At 63.5% G+C, this 22693-nt stretch overlaps 2 protein-coding genes and 1 non-coding gene across 6 annotated transcripts; 1 reads left to right on the top strand and 2 right to left on the bottom strand.

Annotated features, from left to right (window-relative positions):
- Positions 1–795: 795 nt before the first annotated feature.
- Positions 796–8200, bottom strand: TAF12 (TATA-box binding protein associated factor 12). Of its 4 annotated transcripts, XM_009487778.2 has the most exons (7): positions 7940–8200; positions 6737–7114; positions 4645–4896; positions 3397–3474; positions 2980–3094; positions 2434–2522; positions 796–1263 (listed from the first exon to the last, which is right to left on the bottom strand). In XM_009487778.2, exons 2-7 carry the CDS (start codon positions 6803–6805, stop codon positions 1228–1230), a joined length of 639 nt encoding a protein of 212 aa, XP_009486053.1. In that variant the 5' UTR covers positions 6806–7114; positions 7940–8200; the 3' UTR covers positions 796–1227. The 4 variants fall into 4 exon arrangements, with proteins under 4 accessions (XP_009486053.1, XP_075577902.1, XP_075577901.1 ...); XM_075721787.1 differs by lacking the exon at positions 3397–3474; XM_075721786.1 differs by lacking the exon at positions 7940–8200 and having other exon boundaries at positions 6547–6775.
- Positions 8201–9058: 858 nt separating this feature from the next.
- On the top strand, positions 9059–9187 carry LOC142595067 (U11 spliceosomal RNA). The gene has a single exon (XR_012831688.1). It is a non-coding gene; the product is annotated as a U11 spliceosomal RNA (small nuclear RNA).
- A 191-nt stretch (positions 9188–9378) lies between these two features.
- On the bottom strand, positions 9379–22345 carry LOC142595050 (discoidin, CUB and LCCL domain-containing protein 1-like). Its single transcript, XM_075722171.1, has 15 exons — positions 22240–22345; positions 19291–19512; positions 15710–15847; positions 13962–14013; positions 13681–13753; positions 13350–13483; positions 13150–13187; positions 12826–13020; positions 11968–12089; positions 11334–11502; positions 11169–11249; positions 10873–10963; positions 10667–10704; positions 10325–10447; positions 9379–9830 (listed from the first exon to the last, which is right to left on the bottom strand). Exons 1-15 carry the CDS (start codon positions 22343–22345, stop codon positions 9379–9381), a joined length of 2034 nt encoding a protein of 677 aa, XP_075578286.1.
- Positions 22346–22693: the final 348 nt, after the last annotated feature.

Consider the following 22693-nt stretch of genomic DNA (forward strand, 5'->3'; position numbering starts at 1 on the left):
GTCAGTGCTGATCAAAACCCCTTCTACTCGCCCAGAGCTGCGCTCCTCCACGCTCGGGCGGGCGAGGCGGTCCGGTTGGAACAGCAGCTCCTCCCGGGTACCCCGAGCTGGAGCAGCCGCTCAACAACTCCGCGTCCCCGCCGGCAGCAGCCAAGCACGGCCGCGGTGCAGGAGCAGCTTCCCTCTGCCCCGAGCGCCCGTTGGACCCGCCTCGCCTGCGAGGCTGCGTGCATTTATCGCGTTCCCCAGGCTCCCTCGCTGGTGCTGAGAGGAGGAGAGAGCCCGTCCTGGTTTCTGAATTCCTTCAGCAGGAAGGATTTCCTACCTACCTCCTGTAGGTACCGGAGCCTGGGAGGTGCGCAGGAGCCTCCCCGTTGCGCAGGGGAGTTTGCAGAGCTGCCGGCTCCCTCTTCACCGGGACACCCGGCACCTGCGGCTCCTCTGATGGAGGCTGAGCAGAGCAGGCAGGAACAGTTTATGTCCCGGGCAAGGAGAGAACCAGGATCACCCTGATTTCTCATCCTCAGCCACCGCGTCCCACTCCTCATGCTCCAAATGGCCAAACAATGGGCAAACTGCTCACCCCGGGCCAGAGGCAAAGAGGGGAGGCCGCCCGCCGAGCCCCGTCAGCGTGGCAGAGGCCGGCCAAATCCTTCCGCTCGCTTTAAACCCCAGGGCAGATCTCCTGCCAGAACAGCAGCGCATGCAGAAACCGGGCAAGGCGGAGGCTGCCCACCTCACTTGCAACCCCTCTGCGCGCCGTCTGAAGAGCACAAGGCCGTGCCACGGTTTTAGATTAATAATTTCTTTATTCATGTAAAACCAACGCAAGTATTTATATAAACACTGACATTACAAAGTACTGGAGCAGGTAGGGGCAGGAAGGAGGAAACAAAAACCTCTACGGATGCTTCTAATACTGTCCCAAGCAAGATCAAATGCTCTGTGCCTTGGATAATCACTTAGACGATAAACCACTTTCAAGTCACAAATAAAAGTCTTTGTTCTGAGATACGTTGAGCTCTTAGGGCGAATGAGGAAGGGGGCGTAGAATGTTTTTGGCAGATCTCCTCATAAAGTCAAGATATTGCTGCACAGTTAATAAAAAATATATGCTTCTCTGTAAAGCATTAAAAAAAATATTCCATGGATGGCATTGTGGAGGCTTCAGTGGAGAGGCAGATATCCCAAAATGCACTGGCGTCTTCTCCCGGCTCTTCCCAGGGGCTATTTCTTGGTGGTTTTGCGAATCAGTGCCATTCTCTGCAACAAGAAAGAGAAAAACGTGGGAAGCCGAGCGTCGCAGACAAGGTTACTGCAAAACAACCTGCAGCTGTGCAGGAACAAGGTATCTCGGGTTCTCTCAGGACACTGCCTGACTTGTTTCCACGCAGGTCTTTCAAGTCCGTTGGAATTTTAATGCAGTCCCAAGCTGGAGCCAGAGGAAAAGAAAGCGTCTGTGCTCCTCTCCTCAACACGCGGGGCTGGCAAGTAAAACCCCGACATGCCAGCGAGGGGCAATGGGAGGAAACCGCGCACGGGACCAAATCCCACTTCAAGGCCTCCACTCCCTCTGCCCGGCGGCTGCTGCGGGAGCTTCGGGAGGGGAGATGCAACATGATCATCCGTGAACTCCAGCGGCTCCCGCGGGGCAGCTCCTTCCCCGGCTCCGACCGGACACTTAAAAAAGCGCCGGCCCAATTCAATTAAAGCCAAATTAAGGGGGGAAGGAAACGCCAGAGCTGCTCAGCTCCAATCTACAGCTGAAATCCCAGGACAAGGGTGTGCTCTCTGCTACACCATCCCAGGCCTTTGGGCTTTCTGCAGCCAGTTTAAATTCTTACGGTGGCGAGCGGCACAGAGTCCCAGCCCTTACGCACAGGCACAGGAGGTGCCGTACACTGCTCCCAAAATACCCGAGCGCAGCAGACATAAAATGGTCCCAGGAACTCGAGCCACAGCCCAGGAGCCCTGCGGTTCAGCTGGAACATCCAGGCTCCTGGAGCCGTTCGAGGGGCTACACCAGCATTTAACCCCCCATGCCTGGGTATGGATTTTCTACTGAACCAGAGGAGTTAGCAGCGTGGTTTCGGTCCCTTCTGCGCAAAGACGGAGCACATGATCTGCAAGGGAGCAGCTCACAAGTTACTGTCTGCAGCTCTCGGCTGGTTTTTAACCCTTCCAAGCTGGGCTGCACTTCAGACAGCGAGCGCCGCTGCTTCTCGGAGGGCACAGCCAGCACTGCTCCACCGCAGAGGAGCCAGAGCAGCCTCAAGCCTCGCTGCACAAACAGGCGAGGAGACTCTGGAAGTTATTTCAAGTCCAAATGGCTCGGAAGAGGCTACAAATTCACGTCGTGCCAGGAGTCCAAGACCCCCCTCCCCGAATCAGGCTTCTACCATGCGATTCTCAGTGTTACCGAGGGCTCCTTACCTGTTTGTGAGCTTCTGTAGTGCAGGCTTTTTTGTAAGGCCTGATTTCTTCCGAACCAAAGCCCGGGATCCACATGTTCCACTGACGCTCTGGAAGAGAGAGCGCAGGTCAGCACGCTCTACCCCGCCCGCCCACCGCAAGAGCGGCCTCGTCATCACAAACATACCGGCAGCACGCCCGCCTGGAGCCGGTGCTAGAGACGTGCTGGTGATCCGCACACCAGCTACAAAAGCTTCACAAAAGCAGAGTAGTGGAGAGCTGCACAGCATTAAAATGGTAAAGATGCAGTCCCTGTGCTAGGGACCTTCCAACACAGGCTGATGGAGAGCTACAAACTGCACAACTGCAAAATTTGGAGAGGGGATGGTTAGGGGCAGACACCCCGTTCATCCCCTGATTATTAAGGCGTTATTAAGTAGCAACGACTCCGTAGCTACTCACAGGTTTCCACCCCAACACCGTGGCCATGCCCTGACTTCAGGGTGTGTGCCCAGCTCTCAGCTGAGGGGGGAGAAAAAAACCAAACCAAAACAAAAAATCACTCACCAAGATGCAACTGGACGTCTTTCACTTCCAGGGTGTTTGACTTGCGATGCCGTGCAAGCTGGCAGGCAGCCGTCACCACGCTCTCTATGAAATCATCGGCGATCTGCAATAGCATCTGTGGCAGAACAAGGACAACAACCAGTCTTATCAGTACTGAGCAGCTGAAATTACGCGGAAAGTATGAAAATGAACCCGCAGGAGCTAGTATTTCAAAGGCGTTTGCTACAGTTGCTGTTTTAAAACCCTTCTGGACATTGGGACACAGAAACAGACACGGATGGCTGAAGGCTGCAGCAAACATGAGAATACGGCAGTGTTAGATGAACCAACCCTCCCTGCCTTGGACAAAGGGCCACCGGTCCGTGAAAAATCCCAGATTAGCTCTTTCTGCAGCCCCTGCCATGGGTCGGTACCTACTTCCTCCACATCCTCATCCAGCTGCTCGTTGGGATCCACCTCACGCACCAGGTCCTGCAATTTCTTCTTGGTTAAAACCTGAGCGTGTGGGAGAAGAGGAACGATTTACTGCCCTGCTTTAGCAAAGCAGCTGCCCACGCAGCACAGCCGCGGAAGACCTCCTCCTCCTCCCCCGCTACCCGAGTCACACATGTTGACGCAGCGTATCAGTTCAGGAATGGCAGAGATAAGAAATATCAGGTGTTAAGGAGTCATTTTCAAGCACCAGTGGTTGTTCTGAACAGAAAGTGGAATGCAGCAGGCCAGGATAAATAAGTCTCCTGCACTAAACTGGCACTAAAATGCCACTGGCTGAAGCAAGGCTGCTGGCAAGAGGGGACAAAGGCAAAACCAGAAGTCTTAAGAGGCAGACAGCAAGTGCAAGCAACGCATCAGTGACTAAATTTGTGCTCAGGGCTCAAAGGAAGTATTTCCATGGCTCTAGCACTTACCAGCTTTAGTGTCTCAAATGGAAAACAGAGAGATATGAGTGTGCTGGGTTATTCTAGGGCAGGAGGCAGCACCCTTTCAGCCCAAACATGGCAGGGAGCAGCAATTTTACTGCTGCCGAACAACAGCAGGACACTTAAGTCTTACAGGATATGGATAAAAGCCCTCACCAGTGATCTGCCAGCCTGGTCAGGTGAACCAGACACACGTGGGAAATTTCTGCCCTTCCCTTACACCAACGGTGGAACTGCTGTGCGTGTGTTTGTGTCGGGGGACTTGTACGCTTCCCAGAGAGGTCACGGCGCCAGCAAAGCCCGCAGAGAGATCAGGGCGCGTTCCTGGAGCACTCGCTGAGCAGCAGCGTATTTTATGCACGTCAAAGACTCCACAGCACAAGCAAACACGCAAGTCAGCAGCTCCCAGCAGTGATGCTGCCTCTCGCAACACCCCAGTAAGACAGGCCACAAACCTGCACTTTTATTTCTCCCCTCTAAACCACATTTTAAAAGAATTTCCCAATCACAGGCCAAATACAGATTTTCCTGAGACTGAAAAAACCTCTACGCCTACAGCGTCCATACCCCATCCAGCCTGAAAGTACCTGGGAGGGCAGAAATACATGAAGATGTTTGCTCACTCAGTAACTGATACTTTAATAGACGTTAAGTTTTTGCTGGTAGTTTAAGGAAGGAGAGGAATTAAGCCACAGGCAGGTCTGAGCATCTCCCCCCGCTGTCCTAAAGTCAGGGATGGAATTACCTGGTTGCTTTCAGGACTGAGCCGTCCTCCTCCGCTGGGCGTCCCCGGCATCTTTGCCACGGTGGTGCTGTTGGCCATGGAGCTCTGCGGGGGGGTGCTGGCTGGTTCCGGCTTTATCGAGGAGAAGTTGGAGAGGTTGATCAAGGTAGAAGGGCCAAACTGGTTCATAATCTGTTGGGCTTTAGCTTTTAGATCATAAAGCTTATCTAGGTCCTGCTGCTTCTTGGGGTTGTGGGGACCCAAACCAATCAACTGGAAAAAGAAACGAAAGCCACAGTTAGCAAACAGAAAAGGAATTCACCAGGGCGATCACGTCTCTGTCTGGAGTAAACCGCAGTGTGCTGATGGGGCGCAGAGGTTTACAGAAGATCAAGTCTCTCTGGACGCAGCAAGAAGGAAGAAGCAACGTTTAGAAGAAGAGAAAACATTCCCTGGTACATGGAATATGAAGATTGCCACGAGAAGCAGAGCGGCTGCACGCAGCGCACTGCCAAGAGTGCGCTGACCCGCCTGCTCCTTCCTTGGGCTGAAGCCCCCGCACGCGTCCACCCCTCGCCCTCCGGTCAGGGCCTTTCTGAACACGTTTCACTTGGACCACAAACAGCTTCGAGGAAGAGACCACGCAAAGAAGATTTAACTAAAGGACACGGTGTGCTCCTGCAGCAGCAATGCAGGGGAACGGCAGGCACAGCGTTTGAGTCTTCATCTCCACGCTCCGTGGGCCTGAGAGGAAGACAGGGTTCAAGCTCCCTTGGGTGTCTGCCGCAGGGTCGAGGTCTCGTCTTTGACAACACCACACTTCAGGCCTGACCCACAGCGATCCCTCGGTGCGGGCTTGACAACGTAGGGTTCGGTTTTGGTTCCGGGAGCACAAGTGTGGGTACTCAGAGGTAACGCGACAGAGACACACACGCGTGCACCCACACCTTCGATTTATTCTTCCCGCACCGGGCAACCGACAGCCACAGTAAACGAAGTCAGATTTACTGAGCTGTTAACGCTGAACCAGAAGTGGGTTGTGGCGGCTTAACTGGTTACTCGGATCTTCCAGGTTCAGTCTTCAGTGCCTGAAGTTATTCAGGTTATTGGCCGCTGAGCTATCACGCAGACTGACTGGCAACTACTATATTTCATGGCTGGAAGGCTCTAAAATCCACAGCTCTGTTCTGTCCTCACCGTTCCATGAAAGGAAACTCGACCAAACCCCAGGGCCTTCCGCCCCCACAAGCGCTGCGGGCAGCAGTGACAGGTCTGTCACGTGAAATGAGCATTTAACGAGCAGGTTGATATAAAAGCTCCTTGCACAGCGGCTGCGGCAGCTGCTGTTGGGCCCAGAGATGGGTGAGAAGCAGCCGCTGAGAGCGGACGCCTTTTCGGAAAAGCCCGTGCATTTCAGGGTGAGCTTCCTTACGAGAGAAGAAGAGAAGTTGTTTAAACAGCTTTAGAGCACGTTCGCATACGAAGTGATGAATGGAGCATCCGCTGCTTGAGCTAGAAACCGACTTTTTCCCCTCATCAGGGCAAGCTTGGTTAGTTTGGATTAATTCATACCAAAACACAAACCAGAAGTCACGCAGGAGTATTTAGAAGCTTTAGTGCTTCATTCCAAGGCACGCTCATGCACTGCCGCACCTACAGACACGGAGCCCTTTTAGGAGAATTTCTATCCAAGACACAATTTCTGTAGCACCCTCAGCAAATTCCTACCTCGATTTTAACTAATTAATGGTGGAAACCCATTACATTCACACCCCAAAACCCCTCAGATGGCATTTCTGGACGAGGAGCTCAGCACGAGATCAGGAGGGACTTCAGTGTGCCAGCCTTGGTTTTAGCTTAGGCTGATCTCAGGCTGCTCACCCCCACGCCCCAGTTACAAATCCACAAAGCAGGAATTCTTACCCACCATGCAGGGGAGAAAGCTCTGAAATCCTCGGGCAGAATGCACTTTATTAGCATAACGTCGTTTTGTTCATTTATTTGCAGATCTTATCGCACCCTTTGCGTGCCATTAAGATCACCAAAGGCAAAACTGATGGGATGCGCAGATTCCCAGGACAAATCCCGCATGCCAGCCCGACGCTTTACTTACAGCTATCTGAGTGTCTAGATCTTTAATTACATCAGCAACCGCTGTGGGGCCAGCGAACGGAGAGGCCATTTTCCAAAGCCTTCCCAGTACGTCAGCAGTCAGCGTTAACCTACTCTCGCTTCCTCCTCTCTTCCATATAACTCTCCTTCCTACAGGAACACCAGATATTTTTCATGTCACCCATTCTATCGTAAGATCGTGCGAGGACGTAGTTTCACACAAGAGAGCACGCGTCGTCCTTCCTGCGCCGCAAGAGGGTTTATCTATGGGAAGATACTACACGACTGGGAGCAGAACATGAGCATACGCTGCTGCAGAGGACGAGGCATCTCCCAGGATCCTGAAGCGGGAGCAGAAATTGGGCCAAATTTCATTTTTCTGTCAGAAGACAGAGTATCTTAGAACAGAATCATAGAATCGTTTAGGTTGGAAAGGACCCTTAAGATCATCCAGTCCAACCATTAACCCAACACTACCAAGTCCACCACTAAACCAATTCAGGGGAGAGTAATAATTAATTTCATGTTTCCTGGCTTGGTGGCTGGATTATTTTTTAATGAAGTAAAACTAGGAATCATTAAGGTTGGAAAGGATCTCTAAGATCACCAGTCCAACCATCAACCCAACACCCCCATGCCCACTAAACCATGTCCCAAAGTGCCACGTCTGCCCGTTTTTCGAACCCCTCCAGGGCTGGGGACTCCCCCACCTCTCTGGGCAGCCTGTTCCAATGCTTGACTACCCTTTCCGTGAAGAAATTTTTCCTCATATCCAATCTAAACCTCCCCTGGCACAGCTTGAGCCCATTTCCTCTTGTCCTATCTTGGTATCGGCCGTCAGCAGCAACACGCAGGTGAGCCCAGACCTCTGCAACAGCAGCTTCCCCCCGTGGCAGGAATAAATCTGGCGGCCACAATTAGCGCCACCGACCCACCGTGACTCATTAGCATTGACCGTGCAGGGTGACAGCTGTAATTAAAGTCTCTGTTAAAGCCAAACAAGCCTTCAGTGGATTCCCTGGAGTGCTTGGGGCAGGGGGAGGTCCCCACTTCCCTTAAGACATAATGATTTTCACCAAATATTTAAACAGTTTTGCAAAGGACCATCCGGTCTGGGTGTCTCTTTATTGTTAATAGAGAAAACTGGGAAATTTCTTGGGGTTTGCTTTAGTTATTATAAATGTGAGACAAAGCCCTCCCTTACGCTGCTAGAGGACGCATCTGCTACAAGCACTTCTCCATCGGGTGTGCTAGCTAAAAGGGAATGAAGAAGAAAGTTCTTTTGTCTTCTCCGCTGGATGCGTTTGTCAGATGCTGAAGGGTAACTCAAACCTCTTCCTCCTCGCCGCACAGCCCCCGGCGCGGCGCGTTACCCCCGAAACACCTGGCAGCGAGGGGGGTAACGGCCCCACGGACACCGCCCACAGAGGTTTTCCTCCAACATCTTCCCAGCCACCAGGTTAAAGAGGTCCCCAGCCCCACGACTGCCCACGGGGAACGCCACTGCGGGACCGAACGATACCCACCCCCCACCCCGCAAAACGCTTCCGCCGGCTGCCGGGGAGCCGCGGCCAAAAGCGCCGGCAGGAGCCAAGGTCACCGCGGCCGCACACCGGGCCGGCCCCCCCTGTCAGCGCTGCGGGAGTCGCCCCTCAGGCCCCGGGACGCCCCCCCCCGGCTGCCGACCGCCACACGGGCAGGGTTTGGGCACCAGCTGCAGGCCCGGCCCTGCTGCGGCCCGGCCCGGGGAGCGGCGGGGCACGGCCGGCCGCGCCCACCCCCAGGCTCCCTCCCGTGCCCCTCCGCATCTGAGGCTGTAAAAGCCGGCGTAGAACAGCCAGGGCCTCCCGCCAGCGGGGGAAGGGCCCCCGGGCGCCCCGTACCTCCCCATGACCCGCGGCCAGGCCCGGGCTCCGCCGCCGGCTGCGCTCCCTCCGCCGCGCACCCCGAGCCCTTCCGGGGGCACCGCCCGCCACCACCCGGAAGCACTTCCAGCGCCGCCAATCGGGAGGGAGCCTGGCTGTGCATGCGCACCGCCGTGCCCGCCAAAGGCGCCCCCTGCGCCTCCTCCGTGAAGGCGCGGCGGAGAGGTGCCCCGGCATGCCCCGCGCGATTTGCATATCCTACGGGCCGGTGAGGCAGGGAAACGGCGAGGTTTTAGGGGGAAAAACGAATAAATGGCTGAAAAACGCGATGGAGCATGGGGAGAAAGAGAGAAGGAACAGGAATCCGGGCGCTGTCCGTCCCGTCGCACCCGCGTCTCGCCGTGAGCTAGGTAGTACCCTGGCGCTTTCCGGTGGCGGCGTGGCGGGAGCGCAGCTTTAAAAAGGGTTTCTGCCGTGCGTGGCACGGGGGGGCCCCGCGGCCGCCCCCGCGGAATCGACATCAAGAGATTTCGGAAGCACAATTTTTGCGGCGGGGGTCGCCGGTAACCGCTTGTTCCGGCGCCCCGAGGAGAGTTAAGGGCAGAGCGGAAGCCGCGGCCGACGCGGGGCCGGGCGGCGGAGCGGAACACGGCCGGTACGCACAGGCGGATGTGTATTTAAATAAGGTTGTGCTTAAAAGATTCCCCCCGGGGTCCCGGCGGCGCTGCCCGCCCGGAGCGCGGCGTCCCCCGGGCCCGCGCCGCGGGGCTCCCGCTGCTCACAAGGCCTCGTGGTAGACGTGCGGGAGGCCGCGGTCCCCCGGCGGCGAGCGCGGCCCGTCCGGGCAGGGCCCGTCCCCCCCGGGGCTGCCAGTCCGCTCCGCCCGCGGGCCCGCCCCGCCCGGCCCCCGGGGAGGGGGTTCCGCGGCCGGCAGCTCCCCGGGCCGCGGGGCGGGAGCGTCGTAGCGCGCCGGGGGCGAGCAGGGGGTGGCTGGGAGCCCCGCGATGCCGCCGGGGCTCCGGCGGGGACCGGCGGGCTCGGGCTCGCTGAACGGCGTGGCGTACTCGGGCTCGGGCGGCAGCGGCTCCGCGTACTCGTGGCATTTTCCCGGTACGTCGTAGTGGCTCACGACCAGCGGCAGCGTGTAGCCCTCGTCCGGGAGCGGCTTGAAGGTGGAGGGGCCCGCGGGGCCGCCGGGGCTCAGCTGCAGCAGGTCCGGCTCGGCGTACTCTGCAGCGGGGACGCCGGGCTCTGAGCTGGGGACAGCAGGGGACTGTCCCCGCAGCGGTGCAGGGGTCACGGTGCCCACCCACGGCTGTCCCAGATGTGTGTGGGGAGAGGGGGTGGAAAAACCAGGCACATCTGGACCCCCAAGGCTTGGGAAGAGCCGGGCAGATGTGTGCCAAAACCCAGCCGGGGCAGGGCACCCACCCCACCGGGACAGGCACGGCCCTCTGCCCCAGCACCGAGCGGGGCTCCTGCTGCCCTCCGGCTGCCTTCCAATGCCCACATCTGCGTCTGAGGTGCAATACTACTAATAATAACGATGATGATGAATAAAAAGCCCTGCCACACTCTCCTTGTTGCACAGGACCATGCTCCAGGACAGGGGTCAGACCACGGTGGTGCCGGGGGGCAAACGGGCACCCCAGGGTGCAGCGGGGGAGACACGGCTACCGGCTCTGGGCTGAGGGACCCCTTCGCGCCCCGCTGTCCCCCGTTACCTGGCGAATGGGTCCGGCTGAGGTCCCCCGGCACAGCCGCCGTGGGGAAGGAGGCCAGCGCGGGGCCGGGGGGCGGCAGGCTCTGCAGGGAGCACACCTGGCTCGGCTCCAGTTTGGGGTACCCTGAGCAGAGAGCAGAAAACCCCGGCTTTCAGCCCCCGGTTGTCACATGCCGTCCCTTGGGGACAGGCAGCGCCATGCCAGCGGGCAGACCCCTGCCCCCAGGGCTGGGACAGCTCAGGGCTGGGCAGCAGCACCGGTTAAAGCAGCTGCTGCAAATCCCTCCTAAATTTGGCCCCCAGGCGCGGCAGGACCCCCAGGGAGGGGTTGGGGGTCCTTTACCTTTCACGATCCCGCAGTTCAGCTCCGCTGCCAGCTTCCTGCCAAAGGGAGAGAGCGAGATGGGGGCGAGGGGTCCCGGCCACCCCGTGCCCCCCACCCCCTCACACCCGCTGCGCCCCTCGGTACCCGGCCAGCAGCCAAACGGAGCCGCCCGGAGCAATGCAGGGGTGACGCTGGGGCGAAGCGGGGCGCGGGATGGGACCCACCTCTTCCTGCGGCAGAGGAAAGCCAGCAGCAGGAGGCTGGAGCAGAGGAGCAAGAAGCCGCCAATGAGCAGCATCACCAGCAGCGTGGAGCCTGGGGAGGGAGGGCAGCGTCAGCCCCCGGGTGCCCCGTCCCGCCCCTCCACACCCATGGGTGCCAGGAGCCCACCCGGGGCCACCGGAGAAGGCAAATCGATGTGTTGTCACAGAGGGATCTGAAAGCCCGAGCGGGTCCGTCGGTGCTTGGAGCACCCGCGGGACGATGCTGTGCCGCAGGGACAGCCCCCCATGGCACCCACCTGCCTTCTCCGGGTCCAGGGCGACGCCGGGGATGGGTGTGCAGCTGGTGGGGATGGCGACCTCCGTGGGGACGCTGGGCACTGCGGGGCAGAGCGGGGACCGTGAGCGTGGGACCACTGCCTCAGAGGTCCCCAGCGGACGTTTGGGAGGGAGGGGGGGCTCACCGTAGGGCCGGGGCGCGCGGACCCGCGCCAGCTGGCAGCCGGCCAGGGCCACCTTCAAGGCCACACGCTGGTGCCAGCTCTTGGGGGTGATGCGGACGTAGCGGGCGACGATGGGGGGGATGAAGGCGTTGGAGACCTCGCTGTGGCTGTCGGTGTTTCCTTCAAAAACCTGCCGGAGAGGGTGAAGAGGGTGCCAACGGCCGAATGGCCGCAGGCAGGGGGTCTGCACCCCCCCTGTTGTGTCCCCCCAATTGCATATGAGGAAAAATTTCTTCACGGAAAGAGTGGCCAAGCATTGGAACAGGCTGCCCAGAGAGGTGGGGGAGTCCCCAGCCCTGGAGGGGTTCAAAAAACGGGCAGACATGGCACTTTGGGACATGGTTTAGTGGGCATGGGGGTGTTGGGTTGATGGTTGGAGTGATGATCTTAGAGAGCCTTTCCAACCTTAGTGATTCCTGGGTTTACTTTCATTAAAAAATAATACAGCCAGCAAGCCAGGAAGCATGAAATTGCTACTCTCCCCTGAATTGGTTTAGTGGTGGACTTGGTAGTGTTGGGTTAATGGTTGGACTGGATGATCTTAAGGGTCCTTTCCAACCTAAACGATTCCATGATTCGATGATTCTACGCCCACCTTGTCCTCCTGGCCACCGCTGCCTCTGTAGGGTCTCCAGTTCTTCCCGTCGCGGCTGGAGGAGACCCGGTAGGACGTCACGTAGTAGCCGTGCTGCTCGGAGGAGCCCTTCGTGGTGATGCCTGTTGGGGCAGGAGCAAGCCCGGGCGGGCCCTGCTGTCAGCGGGGGGCTGTGGGACCGGCGAAGGGCTCGGGGGGGCCGCCCCGCCCCGCAGCCTGTCCATGCCGGGATGCACCCCATTGCATGGAGCGGAGTTTTCCCAGCTGGAATAACCCCCATCTCTGGGATACTGGTGTCCCTGCTGGGAGGGGACCAGGACATGGGGTTCCCTCTGGCCCTGGGAGGGGGTTTGGGTGGCAATTTGAGTGCCAGACCCCCCGCTCTGCCCCCAGGAGCCGATAACCTCCGGCCCCGACTGCCAGCCCCGCATTCCTCCCTCCTCCAGCCTCCGGCTGGACAATATTCCCATTTTCCTCCCCGCGGTCGCCAGCCGCCACCGCACAAAGCCCCCGCTTTCGGCAGGCTCCGGCCGAACAAAAGGCGCTCGCTGGCACCAGATGCAAGAGCATAATATTAACTTGTTCGTCCCAGAAACGGCTGTGGGTGGCGGGGGGGGGCAGGGACAGCAGGGACAAAATGGGGACGGGGGACAGCCGGGGGGTTGGTGCTGTCTGCATCCCAGTTTGCACCAGTATAACCATGGCACAAGGAGCTCTAATCCCTCCTGGGTGTTATGGGGGGGTTTGCAATTGCTCTGGGCAGTTTTTGGGGGGTCAGTGAGGCTGGCGCCCACATCACCATGGGGAGGACAGCGGTCAGGGTGGCCTGGGGATGGGGGTCCGCTGGCTGGCACTCACCGGTGACGTTCCTGCGGGTTCCCAGGTCCAGCTCCAGCCAAGCGGCCTCGGAGCCCGTTTCGGCCGCCCAGGAGTGGCTGGCGGTGCCGAGCGCTGCCCGTTCGGGCACCCAGGCTCGGTTCTGCCCCACCGCGTCCACCTCGTGCCACCACGACGAGGCATTGTAGGTGGCCACGTTCAGCGCGTCACCGCAGGCTGGCAACGGGAGATGGCAGGCTGGGAGCCCGGGACCCCCCCGGCTGGGCACGGGTTGGGGGGTGGCACCGGGTTTGGCAACCAAAATTGTGGCTTAATTTCAGGGAAAATGGGGAAAAAAAAAAATACCTTTGTGGAATATGAGCCGCTTCTCGGAGAGGGATCCCCTGTGGGGTGGAAAGCGGGGGGGAGCATCAGGCAGGTGAGCGAACCTTGGGGGTCTCCGAAATCGAGGGGTGGCAGGTCGCCGGTGTCAGCGCAGATGGGTGCCACGGCCGGGTGCGGGGTGCAGCCGGGTCCCCAGCACCCTCCCCCCGCCCTTTGCCCACCTTTTGGAGTGGAGCCCGTTGGCGAAAGCCGACTCGTAGAGTGTGATCCCCTTCTCCCGGGACAGGGTGACCTGCCCGCCCAGCTCATCCGCGATCACCCCAGCGTGCACGGCCGCCTTGCACAGCACCGAGGTCTGCAGGGAGCAGGGGAGGGGTGACAGCAGCCCCCCCCTGGGGGGGGGCACCCCATGGCCAAACCTGTCCCCCGCGGTCTGCTGGGGGGTGACAAGCAATAGCCACGCATGCCGAGGACCGTCCCCGGTGGGTGCACCCGTGGGTGCCGACCCACGTGGCAGGGTGCCCCGTGGGGCGAGCCGGGCTCTGCACTTACGTCGCGGTAGCCCTGGCTCGGGTTGCCCCAGATGTCCCCATCGATGTCCTTGCAGCCCGCGGGGCAGTACACGCTGAAACACACGGCGAGGGCGCGGGTCAGGGCTCGCTCCCGTCCGAACCCCCTCTGTGCGCCCGCTTTGCTCCCCATCCCGCCGCGGTCGCACCCCAAGAGCCCCGGGGCGAGGGACGGGGACGAAGCCGGGGGCTGATGGGGACCGGCAGCGATGCCGGGGAGGGGGACGCCAAAGCGGGGACCGCTCGCACCCCCTGGCCGCTCACCTGACGTGCTCCTGGGCGTAGTGGGTGCCTCGAACCAGGCAGGAGACCAGGTCTGCAAGGCAGGGACACCCCCGGTGAGGGACCCCCGCCCGCCCCACAGCACCCGCCTCTGCCCCGGGGCACCCCGTCCCAGCGGGGCAGGGAGGGATAGCCCCTCGGCCCCTGCAGCCATCGGCCCCACGCCTGCGGCTCTGCCTCATATTGGGGTCCCAGCCAACCTGGGGGTCCAGGGTGCTGGGGGGGGGGGTGTCCCAGCCGACCTGGGGGCCCAGGGTACTGTGGAGGGGGGGTCCCAGCCAACCTGGGGGTCCAGGGTGCTGGGGGGGGGGGTCCCAGCCGACCTGGGGGCCCAAGGTGCTGTGGAGGGGGGTCCCAGCCGACCTGGGGTCCCAAGGTGCTGTGGGGGGGGGGGTCTCAGCCAACCTGGGGGCCCAAGGTGCTGTGGAGGGGGGTCTCAGCCGACCTGGGGGCCCAAGGTGCTGTGGAGGGGGGTCTCAGCCAACCTGGGGGCCCAAGGTGCTGGGGGGGGGGTCCCAGCCGACCTGGGGGCCCAGGGTGCTGTGGGGAGGGTCCCAGCCGACCTGGGGGCCCAAGGTGCTGTGGAGGGGGTCCCAGCCGACCTGGGGTCCCAAGGTGCTGTGGGGGGGGGGGGGGTCTCAGCCAACCTGGGGGCCCAAGGTGCTGTGGAGGGGGGTCTCAGCCGACCTGGGGGCCCAAGGTGCTGTGGAGGGGGGTCTCAGCCAACCTGGGGGCCCAAGGTGCTGGGGGAGGGTCCCAGCCAACCTGGGGGCCCAAGGTGCTGTGGAGGGGGTCCCAGCCCACCTGGGGGCCCAAGGTGCTGTGGGGGGGGGGGTCTCAGCCAACCTGGGGGCCCAAGGTGCTGGGGGGGGGTCCCAGCCAACCTGGGGGCCCAGGGTGCTGGGGGGGGGGTCCCAGCCGACCTGGGGGCCTAAGGTGCGGTGGGGGGGGGGGTCTCAGCCAACCTGGGGGCCCAAGGTGCTGGGGGGGGTCCCAGCCAACCTGGGGGCCCAGGGTGCTGGGGGGGGGGTCCCAGCCGACCTGGGGGCCCAGGGTGCTGGGGGGGGGGTCCCAGCCGACCTGGGGGCCTAAGGTGCTGTGGGGGGGGGGGTCTCAGCCAACCTGGGGGCCCAAGGTGCTGGGGGGGGGTCCCAGCCAACCTGGGGGTCCAGGGTGCTGGGGGGGGGTCCCAGCCGACCTGGGGGCCTAAGGTGCTGTGGGGGGGGGGGTCTCAGCCAACCTGGGGGCCCAAGGTGCTGGGGGGGGGTCCCAGCCGACCTGGGGGCCCAGGGTGCTGGGGGGGGGGTCCCAGCCGACCTGGGGGCCCAGGGTGCTGGGGGGGGGGGTCCCAGCTGACCTGGGGGCCTAAGGTGCTGTGGGGGGGGGGGTCTCAGCCAACCTGGGGGCCCAAGGTGCTGGGGGGGGGGGTCCCAGCCGACCTGGGGGCCCAGGGTGCTGGGGGGGGGGTCCCAGCCGACCTGGGGGCCCAGGGTGCTGGGGGGGGGGGTCCCAGCTGACCTGGGGGCCTAAGGTGCTGTGGGGAGTCCCAGCCGGCTGGGTGGCCTGCGGGTCTCCCGCGTTACACCCCCAGCCGTGGGTCTTCAGGGAGCTCAGGGTGATGGGAGCCCACCCTGGGGTGGGCAAGGAGCTCCCCCCGCCCCCGGCCATGCCCCCCGTCCCAGGAAACAGCCCAGGGGGTCTCTGCACCCCCGGGGGAGGATCCCCCCTACCTGGGTGCTGCGAGGTGGCGTAGGAGAGGAGCAGGCCTCGTCCCGAGCGGTGGCTGGTGCTGTTGAAGAGGACGGTCACCGTGCTGGAGTTTGTCACCAGGAGCGGGGCGGCGGGGCCGGCGTTCCTGCAGTAGGGCCCTGCCGGCGGGGACGGGGCCGTGGGGAGGATTGGGGCACCCGGAGCCCGGGGCTTCACCTTCCCTGCCTCAGCCAGGGCCAGGGGGGCTCAGGCATTTGGGCTGTGCTTAGGTTGGCCCCAACGTAGGGTGGCCCCAACGTAGGGTGGCCCCAATGTAGGGTGGCCCCAACGTAGGGTGGCCCCAGCCCCAGGGTGGTCCCAGCTCCAGGGTGGCCCCATACAGGGTGGTCCCACGCCAGGGTGGTCCCATATAGAGTGGTCCCAACCCCAGGGTGGTCCCACACCAGAGTGGCCCCAACCCCAGGGTGGTCCCACGCAGGGTGGTCCCATACCAGGGTGGCCCTGTGCAGGGTGGCCCCAGCCCTAGGGTGGCCCCATGCAGGGTGGTCCCAACCCTGGAGTGGCCCCATGCAAGGTGGTCCCACACCAGGGTGGCCCCAACCCCAGGGTGGTCCCACACAGGGTGGTCCCACACCAGAGTGGTCCCATGCAGGGTAGCCCCATGCAGGGTGGCCCCAGCCCCAGAGTGGTCCCAACCCTGGGGTGGCCCCATGCAAGGTGGTCCCATGCCAGGGTGGCCCCATGCAGGGTGGTCCCACACCAGAGTGGTCCCATGCAGGGTAGCCCCATGCAGGGTGGCCCCAGCCCCAGGGTGGCCCAATGCAGGGTGGTCCCAACCCTGGGGTGGCCCCATGCAAGGTGGTCCCACGCCAGGGTGGTCCCATACAGGGTGGCCCAGCCCTAGGGCGGTTACATCCGTGCTATGGGGGGCAGGCGGGGCACAGCCACCCGCAGCTCACCCTGTCCCCACCACCCCCAGCTCCTGTCCCCCCCCCAGCCACCAGCAGCACCGGGGGGACGCAGCCCCCAGGCACGGGGGTCAGAACTGGACCAGGCTCCCAGGGGGGCACCCCAAGATGTCCCCACCTCCCCGAGTGGGGACAGACGGGCTCCCGGCCAGGCAGGGACCCCCCGCTGCTTCCCAGAAACGCTTCCCCCCAGCACCTCTTCATCCCAGCACAGCTGGGACGGCGCGAGCGGCCACCAGCCCTTATCGGGCGCCTGCCACCGCGTCCCCCGGGCCAGCACGCACAGCGCGGGACCCCGAAACGGGGGCTGTGTCCCCGTCCCCTCCCCATCTCCCCTTTCACAGGTGCCGCTGAAGCTGCCTCCTAAATCCCCCCCGTTTAATCCAAATTAATTTGCAGTCTCCATCTCCCTGATTAAAACTTCAGCTTAGCAGGCAGGCGGGTTCCTTAGGGACATCTCCAGTCCCAGCTGGGGACAAGACGTGGCCCCAATCCCCAGACTGCCATTACCCCCCCCAACTCTCTGCTCTGGTCATGGCCATCACCGGGGCCTCAGGGCGCCCAGAGATGCTCTGAGCAAATGCCATCGTTGCCCTGGGGACAGGGAGCTGTGTCCCCGTGAAACCCCCGCCGTGGGGTCGTGCCGTGCCTCAGTTTCCCCACCTTGACCCGCACCCTCGCCCTGCCTGGGTCCTGTTTAACCCTCGGTCGAGCCCAGGGGACACGGGACACACGCGTGTGCAGGGATGCCGCAGGGTCGCAGACGCGATGGAATGGGGGCTCTGCATCATATGCAAATGGAATGCATATGAGATGCAGATGACACGCATGCACAGATTTCCCACCCGCTGCCAGCGCTGCTGCGGAGCTGCCGTGTCTGGTACGGTGCCCACCCGGCCGGCGGCTCTGGAGACCCCCTGGGTGCTGGGGACCCCTCGGCCGAGCCGCAGGCTGGAGGCTGCCACCCCCGCGGGGACCCCGGCACGTCCCCGGGCAGGATCAGGCCCAGCGCCAGACGCCGGCTCTGAGTCAGCCGGAGGGAGCCCACAGCCTCCGGCCGCTTCCCGAAAAACATCTGGGACTTCTCAAGGGCCGGCGTCAGCCGCGGGCGAGGGAGCGGGACCCCAGCCCAGCCCCACGTCACCCCCCGCCTGCCGGCACGCAGGGCCCCGGCGAAGGCACCCAAAGAGGCTGTGGGTGCCCGGCCGCCTCCCCCAGCCCCCGGGAGCATCGTCTGGGGGTCCCCCGCTTTCCGGCCTTGCTCCAGGACCCCTCAGCCTGGGCCAGGCGGTCTCGCGTTTCCCAGAGCATCCCCTGCCCGGCCCCTGCCCCTCACCAGGCCTCGGGGCTGCTCCTCCTTCCCACCCCATCGACACCCCCGCGGGGACGCTTCCTCCCCCCCCAAGGCATCTCCCCCAACACCCGGTGCTGTCAAATCCCTCCAAGACCGTTAAATCTCTCTGGGAAAATCCTGGAAGCATTTGGGCAGCGGCTGGGCGGACCGAATGAATTAATCGGTGGCCGCATCTGGTCCCAACTGGGTGCCCCCTCCCCCAGCTTGGCAACAGCCCCCTCCTCGGCTGCCCCCGTCCTCAGATACCCCCCTCCCCATGATGAAATCCCCCTCCTCAAATATCCCTCTTGGACATCCCTCTCCTCGGCTGCCCCCCTCCTTCAAATATCCCTCTCCTCAGATAACCCCCTCCTTGGGTACCCCCATGCTCGGGTACCCCCATCCTCGGGTACCCCCATCCTCAGGTACCCCCCTCCTCAGGTATCCCCCTCCTCAGGTATCCCCCTCCTCAGGTACCCCCATCCTCAGGTATCCCTGTCCTGGGATATCCCTCTCTTGGGTGCCCCTGCATCCCCCTCCTCAAATACCCCCATCCTCGGGTACCCCCCTCCTCAGGTATCCCCCTCCTCGGGTACCCCCATCCTCGGGTATCCCTGTCCTGGGATATCCCTCTCTTCGGTTGCCCCCATCCTTGGGTATCCCCTCCCTCAAATACCCCCATCCTCAGGTACCCCCCTCCTTGGATATCCCCCTCCTCGGATATTCCCCTCCTCAGGTGCCCCCCTCCTCAAGTACCCTCTTCCTCGGGTACCCCCATCCTCGACTATCCCCCTCTTCAGATATCCCCCTCCTCAGATATCCCCCTCCTCTGGTACCCTCTTCCTTGGGCACCCCCATCCTTGGATACACCCGTCCTCAGGTATCCCTGTCCTGGGATACCCCTCTTGGGTGCCCCTGCATCCCCCTCCTCAAATACCCCCATCCTCAGGTACCCCCCTCCTTGGATATCCCCCTCCTCAGGTATCTCCCTCCTCAGGTATCCCCTTCCTCAGGTACCCCCATCCTCGGGTACCCCCTTCCTTAGATATCCCCCTCCTCAGGTACCCCCCTCCTCGGGTGCCCCCATCCTCAGGTACTCCCCTCCTTGGGTACCCCGCTCCTCGGGTACCCTGCTCCTCGGGTACCCCCCTCCCCATGATGAAATCAGCTAAAAAGCCAGATTTTCCTGCAATTCTCCTTACCCAGGACTCTCCATAATGTGATATCACCACCCCACCCCACCCCACCCGCAGCCCCTTGGCGGGCGCTGCCTCAGTTTCCCCCGGGATCCCCCCCTTACCGTAGGCGGTGCCGGCCTGGGGATCGGCGAGCAGCAGGGAGCTGCTGGCGCAGCGCTCCGAGGGCTCCAGGTCCACGTCCCCGAAAGCCAGGAGCAGGGAGGTGCCCGGCGGGGCGCGCAGCCGCCAGCGGCAGGCGGTGTGGTTGGGGTAGGTACCGGGGTAGTTCTTGGAGCTGAGGGTGCCGCTGTGGGCTGTCAGCAGCGTGTGGCCGCAGCCGTCCCCTGCGGAGAGACCGGAGGCTCAGCTGGGCTGCTCCCTGCCTCAGTTTCCCCACTTGGCACGGCCCCGCGGACACCCCACGGGCACCTGCACCTTCCAGTGTTTTCCTCCTCTGAAAAATCTTTGGGTTTTGTGGCTTTTCTGGCCACTCCCCCGCACCGGGGACAGTCCCTGGGGAGGATCCAGGGATGGAGCTGCCTCAGTTTCCCCCCCAGCCACCCAGCACAGACCTCCAGTTCCTCTCCATCCCCCCAGGACAGGAGGACCCCAATTTTGGGGACTACAAAAGGATGCAAGGAGGAAATCCCCCCTCTCCCTGCGCCGTGGGGCTGTACAGCACCGAGCAGCCCCCAGGAACCCTCGGCTGCAGCCTTGACCTTGAGGATGACCTTCCCGGGGCGATGCCAGCGCCTGCCACAAAAGGGGCTTTTTTCCGGGCTCACTGTGCCCGGGCATGAGGGAATATCCCGGAAACTTGAGTTGAAAGTGCCCGGTGTCGGGGACCGGCCAGGATTTCTGGCAGAGCCGGGGCAGGATTGGGGTGTAGGGAAGGGCAGGGAGAGGGGGAAGCACCGCCCAGCCCCTCTGCACGGGCTGGCGGGATGTGGGGGGGCTGTCATTCACACACACCCCCCCGCATCCCCAAAAAGCTGCTGCTCCTGCCAAGCATCACCCTGGCACAGCCAGAAAGAAAAGCGATGGCGGGCACGGCTTCGGCCCTGCCTTGGCTGCCCTCGCTGTCGCCGGGAGACGGCACAAAGCAGCGGCAGGGGAAAATCCTGCAGGGATAAAAAAAAAAAGGGGGGGGGGGGGGGGCGGAGGCAGAAGATGCCAGCAGCCCCCCCCCTACAGAGCCCACTCCTGCCCAGCCGGCGGGAAGGGCTGGTGGCCAAACTGGGGGGGTTTATCCTGTGAACGACCCCCAGCAGGGATGCGGGACTGGGCGAGATCCCCAATTTTCCCCCCCTCGGCTGGGCAGCAGCCCCCATTCCGGCAGAGCCGGGAAGGATCGGGCCCTGCGGGGCTGGGGGCGGCGCGGGGGGGAGGCTGCATGGGGGTAACGGCACGGGGGGAGCCCGGGGCTGCTGTGCCGGGGGGAGAGAAACCCACAGCATTCAGGGGAGTTTCCAGCAAGGAAGGTCGGAGCCAACGGGATCTGCATGGAAAACCCGCTCTCGCCAAACAGCCTGGCACGTGCGCCCGAGCTGGGGGTCTGGGATGGACCCCCCCCCCCGGCTCCAACCCCACACCGCTGGATGTGGAGGAACTGGGGGGACCCATCCCGGGAAAAAACCATCCCAGGAAAGGAAACCCTTGGTAAAAGCATCCCGAGCGTGGCCGGCGCATGCCGGGCAGGCATGCCAGAGATAAGCGAAGATCCACACGCGCGCCCGGCGATTTGGCTCCCAAGATGCTACCAAGGGGCCGGGAATGGCGAAGGCAGAGCCATGGTGGGGCTGGGGACTTGGCCCTGGCCACGGGACACCCTCCCCCTGCCAAAAAAAAAAAATCACTTGCCAAAAAATGGGAAAACTGGATTTCCGCTGGGTGATAGGCGAAACCGCAGCCGGGCCCCTGCTGGGGCCATCCCTGCCAGGGATTTGTTTGTTTTCTCACAGGATGCAGGAAAGACACAACAGGGCGATGCTCTGGGAAGAGCCCGGCACGCTGCCGCCTCCGGCACGCTGCCGGCCCTGGGAGAGCTCCCCCGCGTCCACCGACAGCTTTGTGATCCGGTGGAAACCCGCTGCGGGATGGCTCCCAAATCACACACCGGGAACGCAGCCGAGTTCTGCCCGCCGTGATCCCGGCCCAGCCCGTGCCTCAGTTTCCCCTCGCTGGGGACGATGCTCTGGATGTCCCGTCCTCGTCTCCTCGCTCTCGGATGAGTTGGGGACGAGCGACACCGGGGAAAATCGTGTCTTGGGGATGAGGTTTGGCTGAACGTTCCCTTGGGGCCTTTCCGGACCCCGGTGGGTGCCAATCCCCCCCGGAGCAACGCTGCCGGGGCCCGCAGCATCCCCGGGATGGAGCCCGCTGCCCGGCTCTCCCGGCTGTTCACCGCAAGCTCCAGCGAGCCGCTTCGACCGGAGCGGAGTCGGGGCCCTGGGGATCAGGGGGTCCTGGGGAAAGCCCTGCGGGCGGGACGGCGTGGACACCGGGACCCCTGGGACCCTGGCACCGGGAGCGGGGCGGGGGCTGCCGGGGGACCAGGCGGGTGCGGGACCGGGTTGATGCGGGGGTGGTGGAGGCAGCGGGGAGCCCGTCCCGTCCGGTACCGGGGCAGGCGGACCGCGGGGACCCCGTCCCGTCCGGTACCGGGGCAGGCGGACCGCGGGGACCCCGTTCCGTCCGGTACCGGGGCAGGCGGACCGCGGGGGCCCCGTCCCGGATCGGTACCGGGGCAGGCGGACCGCGGGGACTCCGTCCCGGTGTGGTCCCGGTCTAGGGACAGTGGAGACCCGTCCCGGATCGCTACCGGGGAGCCCATTCTGGTCCGATCCCGGTCCGGACACAGTGAGGAGCCCGTCCCGGATCGGTACCGGGGCAGAGGGGAGCCCGTCCGGTCCCGGTCCCCATCCCGGACCCAGTCCCGTTCCCGGGCGCGGCGCACGGCCCGTCCCGGCGAGTGAAGCGGAGCCCCGGGGGTGCCGATGGGCGCGGGGCTCCCGGTGCCGGCTCCCGGTGCGGGGTCCCCCGCCGCCGGTGCCCCCGCAACCCGCACTCACCGTCCTGTCCGCCGGCCGGGCGCAGCCCCAGCGGGCCCAGCAGCAGGCAGCGGCGGAGCAGCGCCAGCGCCAGCGCCCCCCGCGCCGCCCCGCCGCCCGCCCGCATCCTCCCGCTGCCGCCGCCGCCGCCAGCCCCGCCGCGGCCCCCGCCGCGGCCGCCCCCGCCCGCCCCGCCGCGCCCATTGGCTGCCGCCGCCCGGCCCCGCGTCGCCATTGGGCCGCCTGGCTGTCAGTCATTCGGCCCCGCCCAGCGGCGGAGCGGGCGCGGCGCGGCCGGGGGGGGTCCCGGGCACGGCGGGGGTTCCCGGGCACGGCGGGGGGGTCCCGGGCTCGGCGGGGGGGGGTCCCGGGCTCGGCGGGGGGGTCCCGGGCTCGGCGCGGGGGGCTTCGCTCGGGGCTGGGGGACGCGGAGCCCCGAGGCGGGGCCGCGGACGCCCCCGGATGCCCCCTCGGG

The sequence above is a fragment of the Pelecanus crispus genome, chromosome 16, assembly GCF_030463565.1.
Source record: "Pelecanus crispus isolate bPelCri1 chromosome 16, bPelCri1.pri, whole genome shotgun sequence".
Lineage (NCBI taxonomy): Eukaryota > Metazoa > Chordata > Aves > Pelecaniformes > Pelecanidae > Pelecanus > Pelecanus crispus.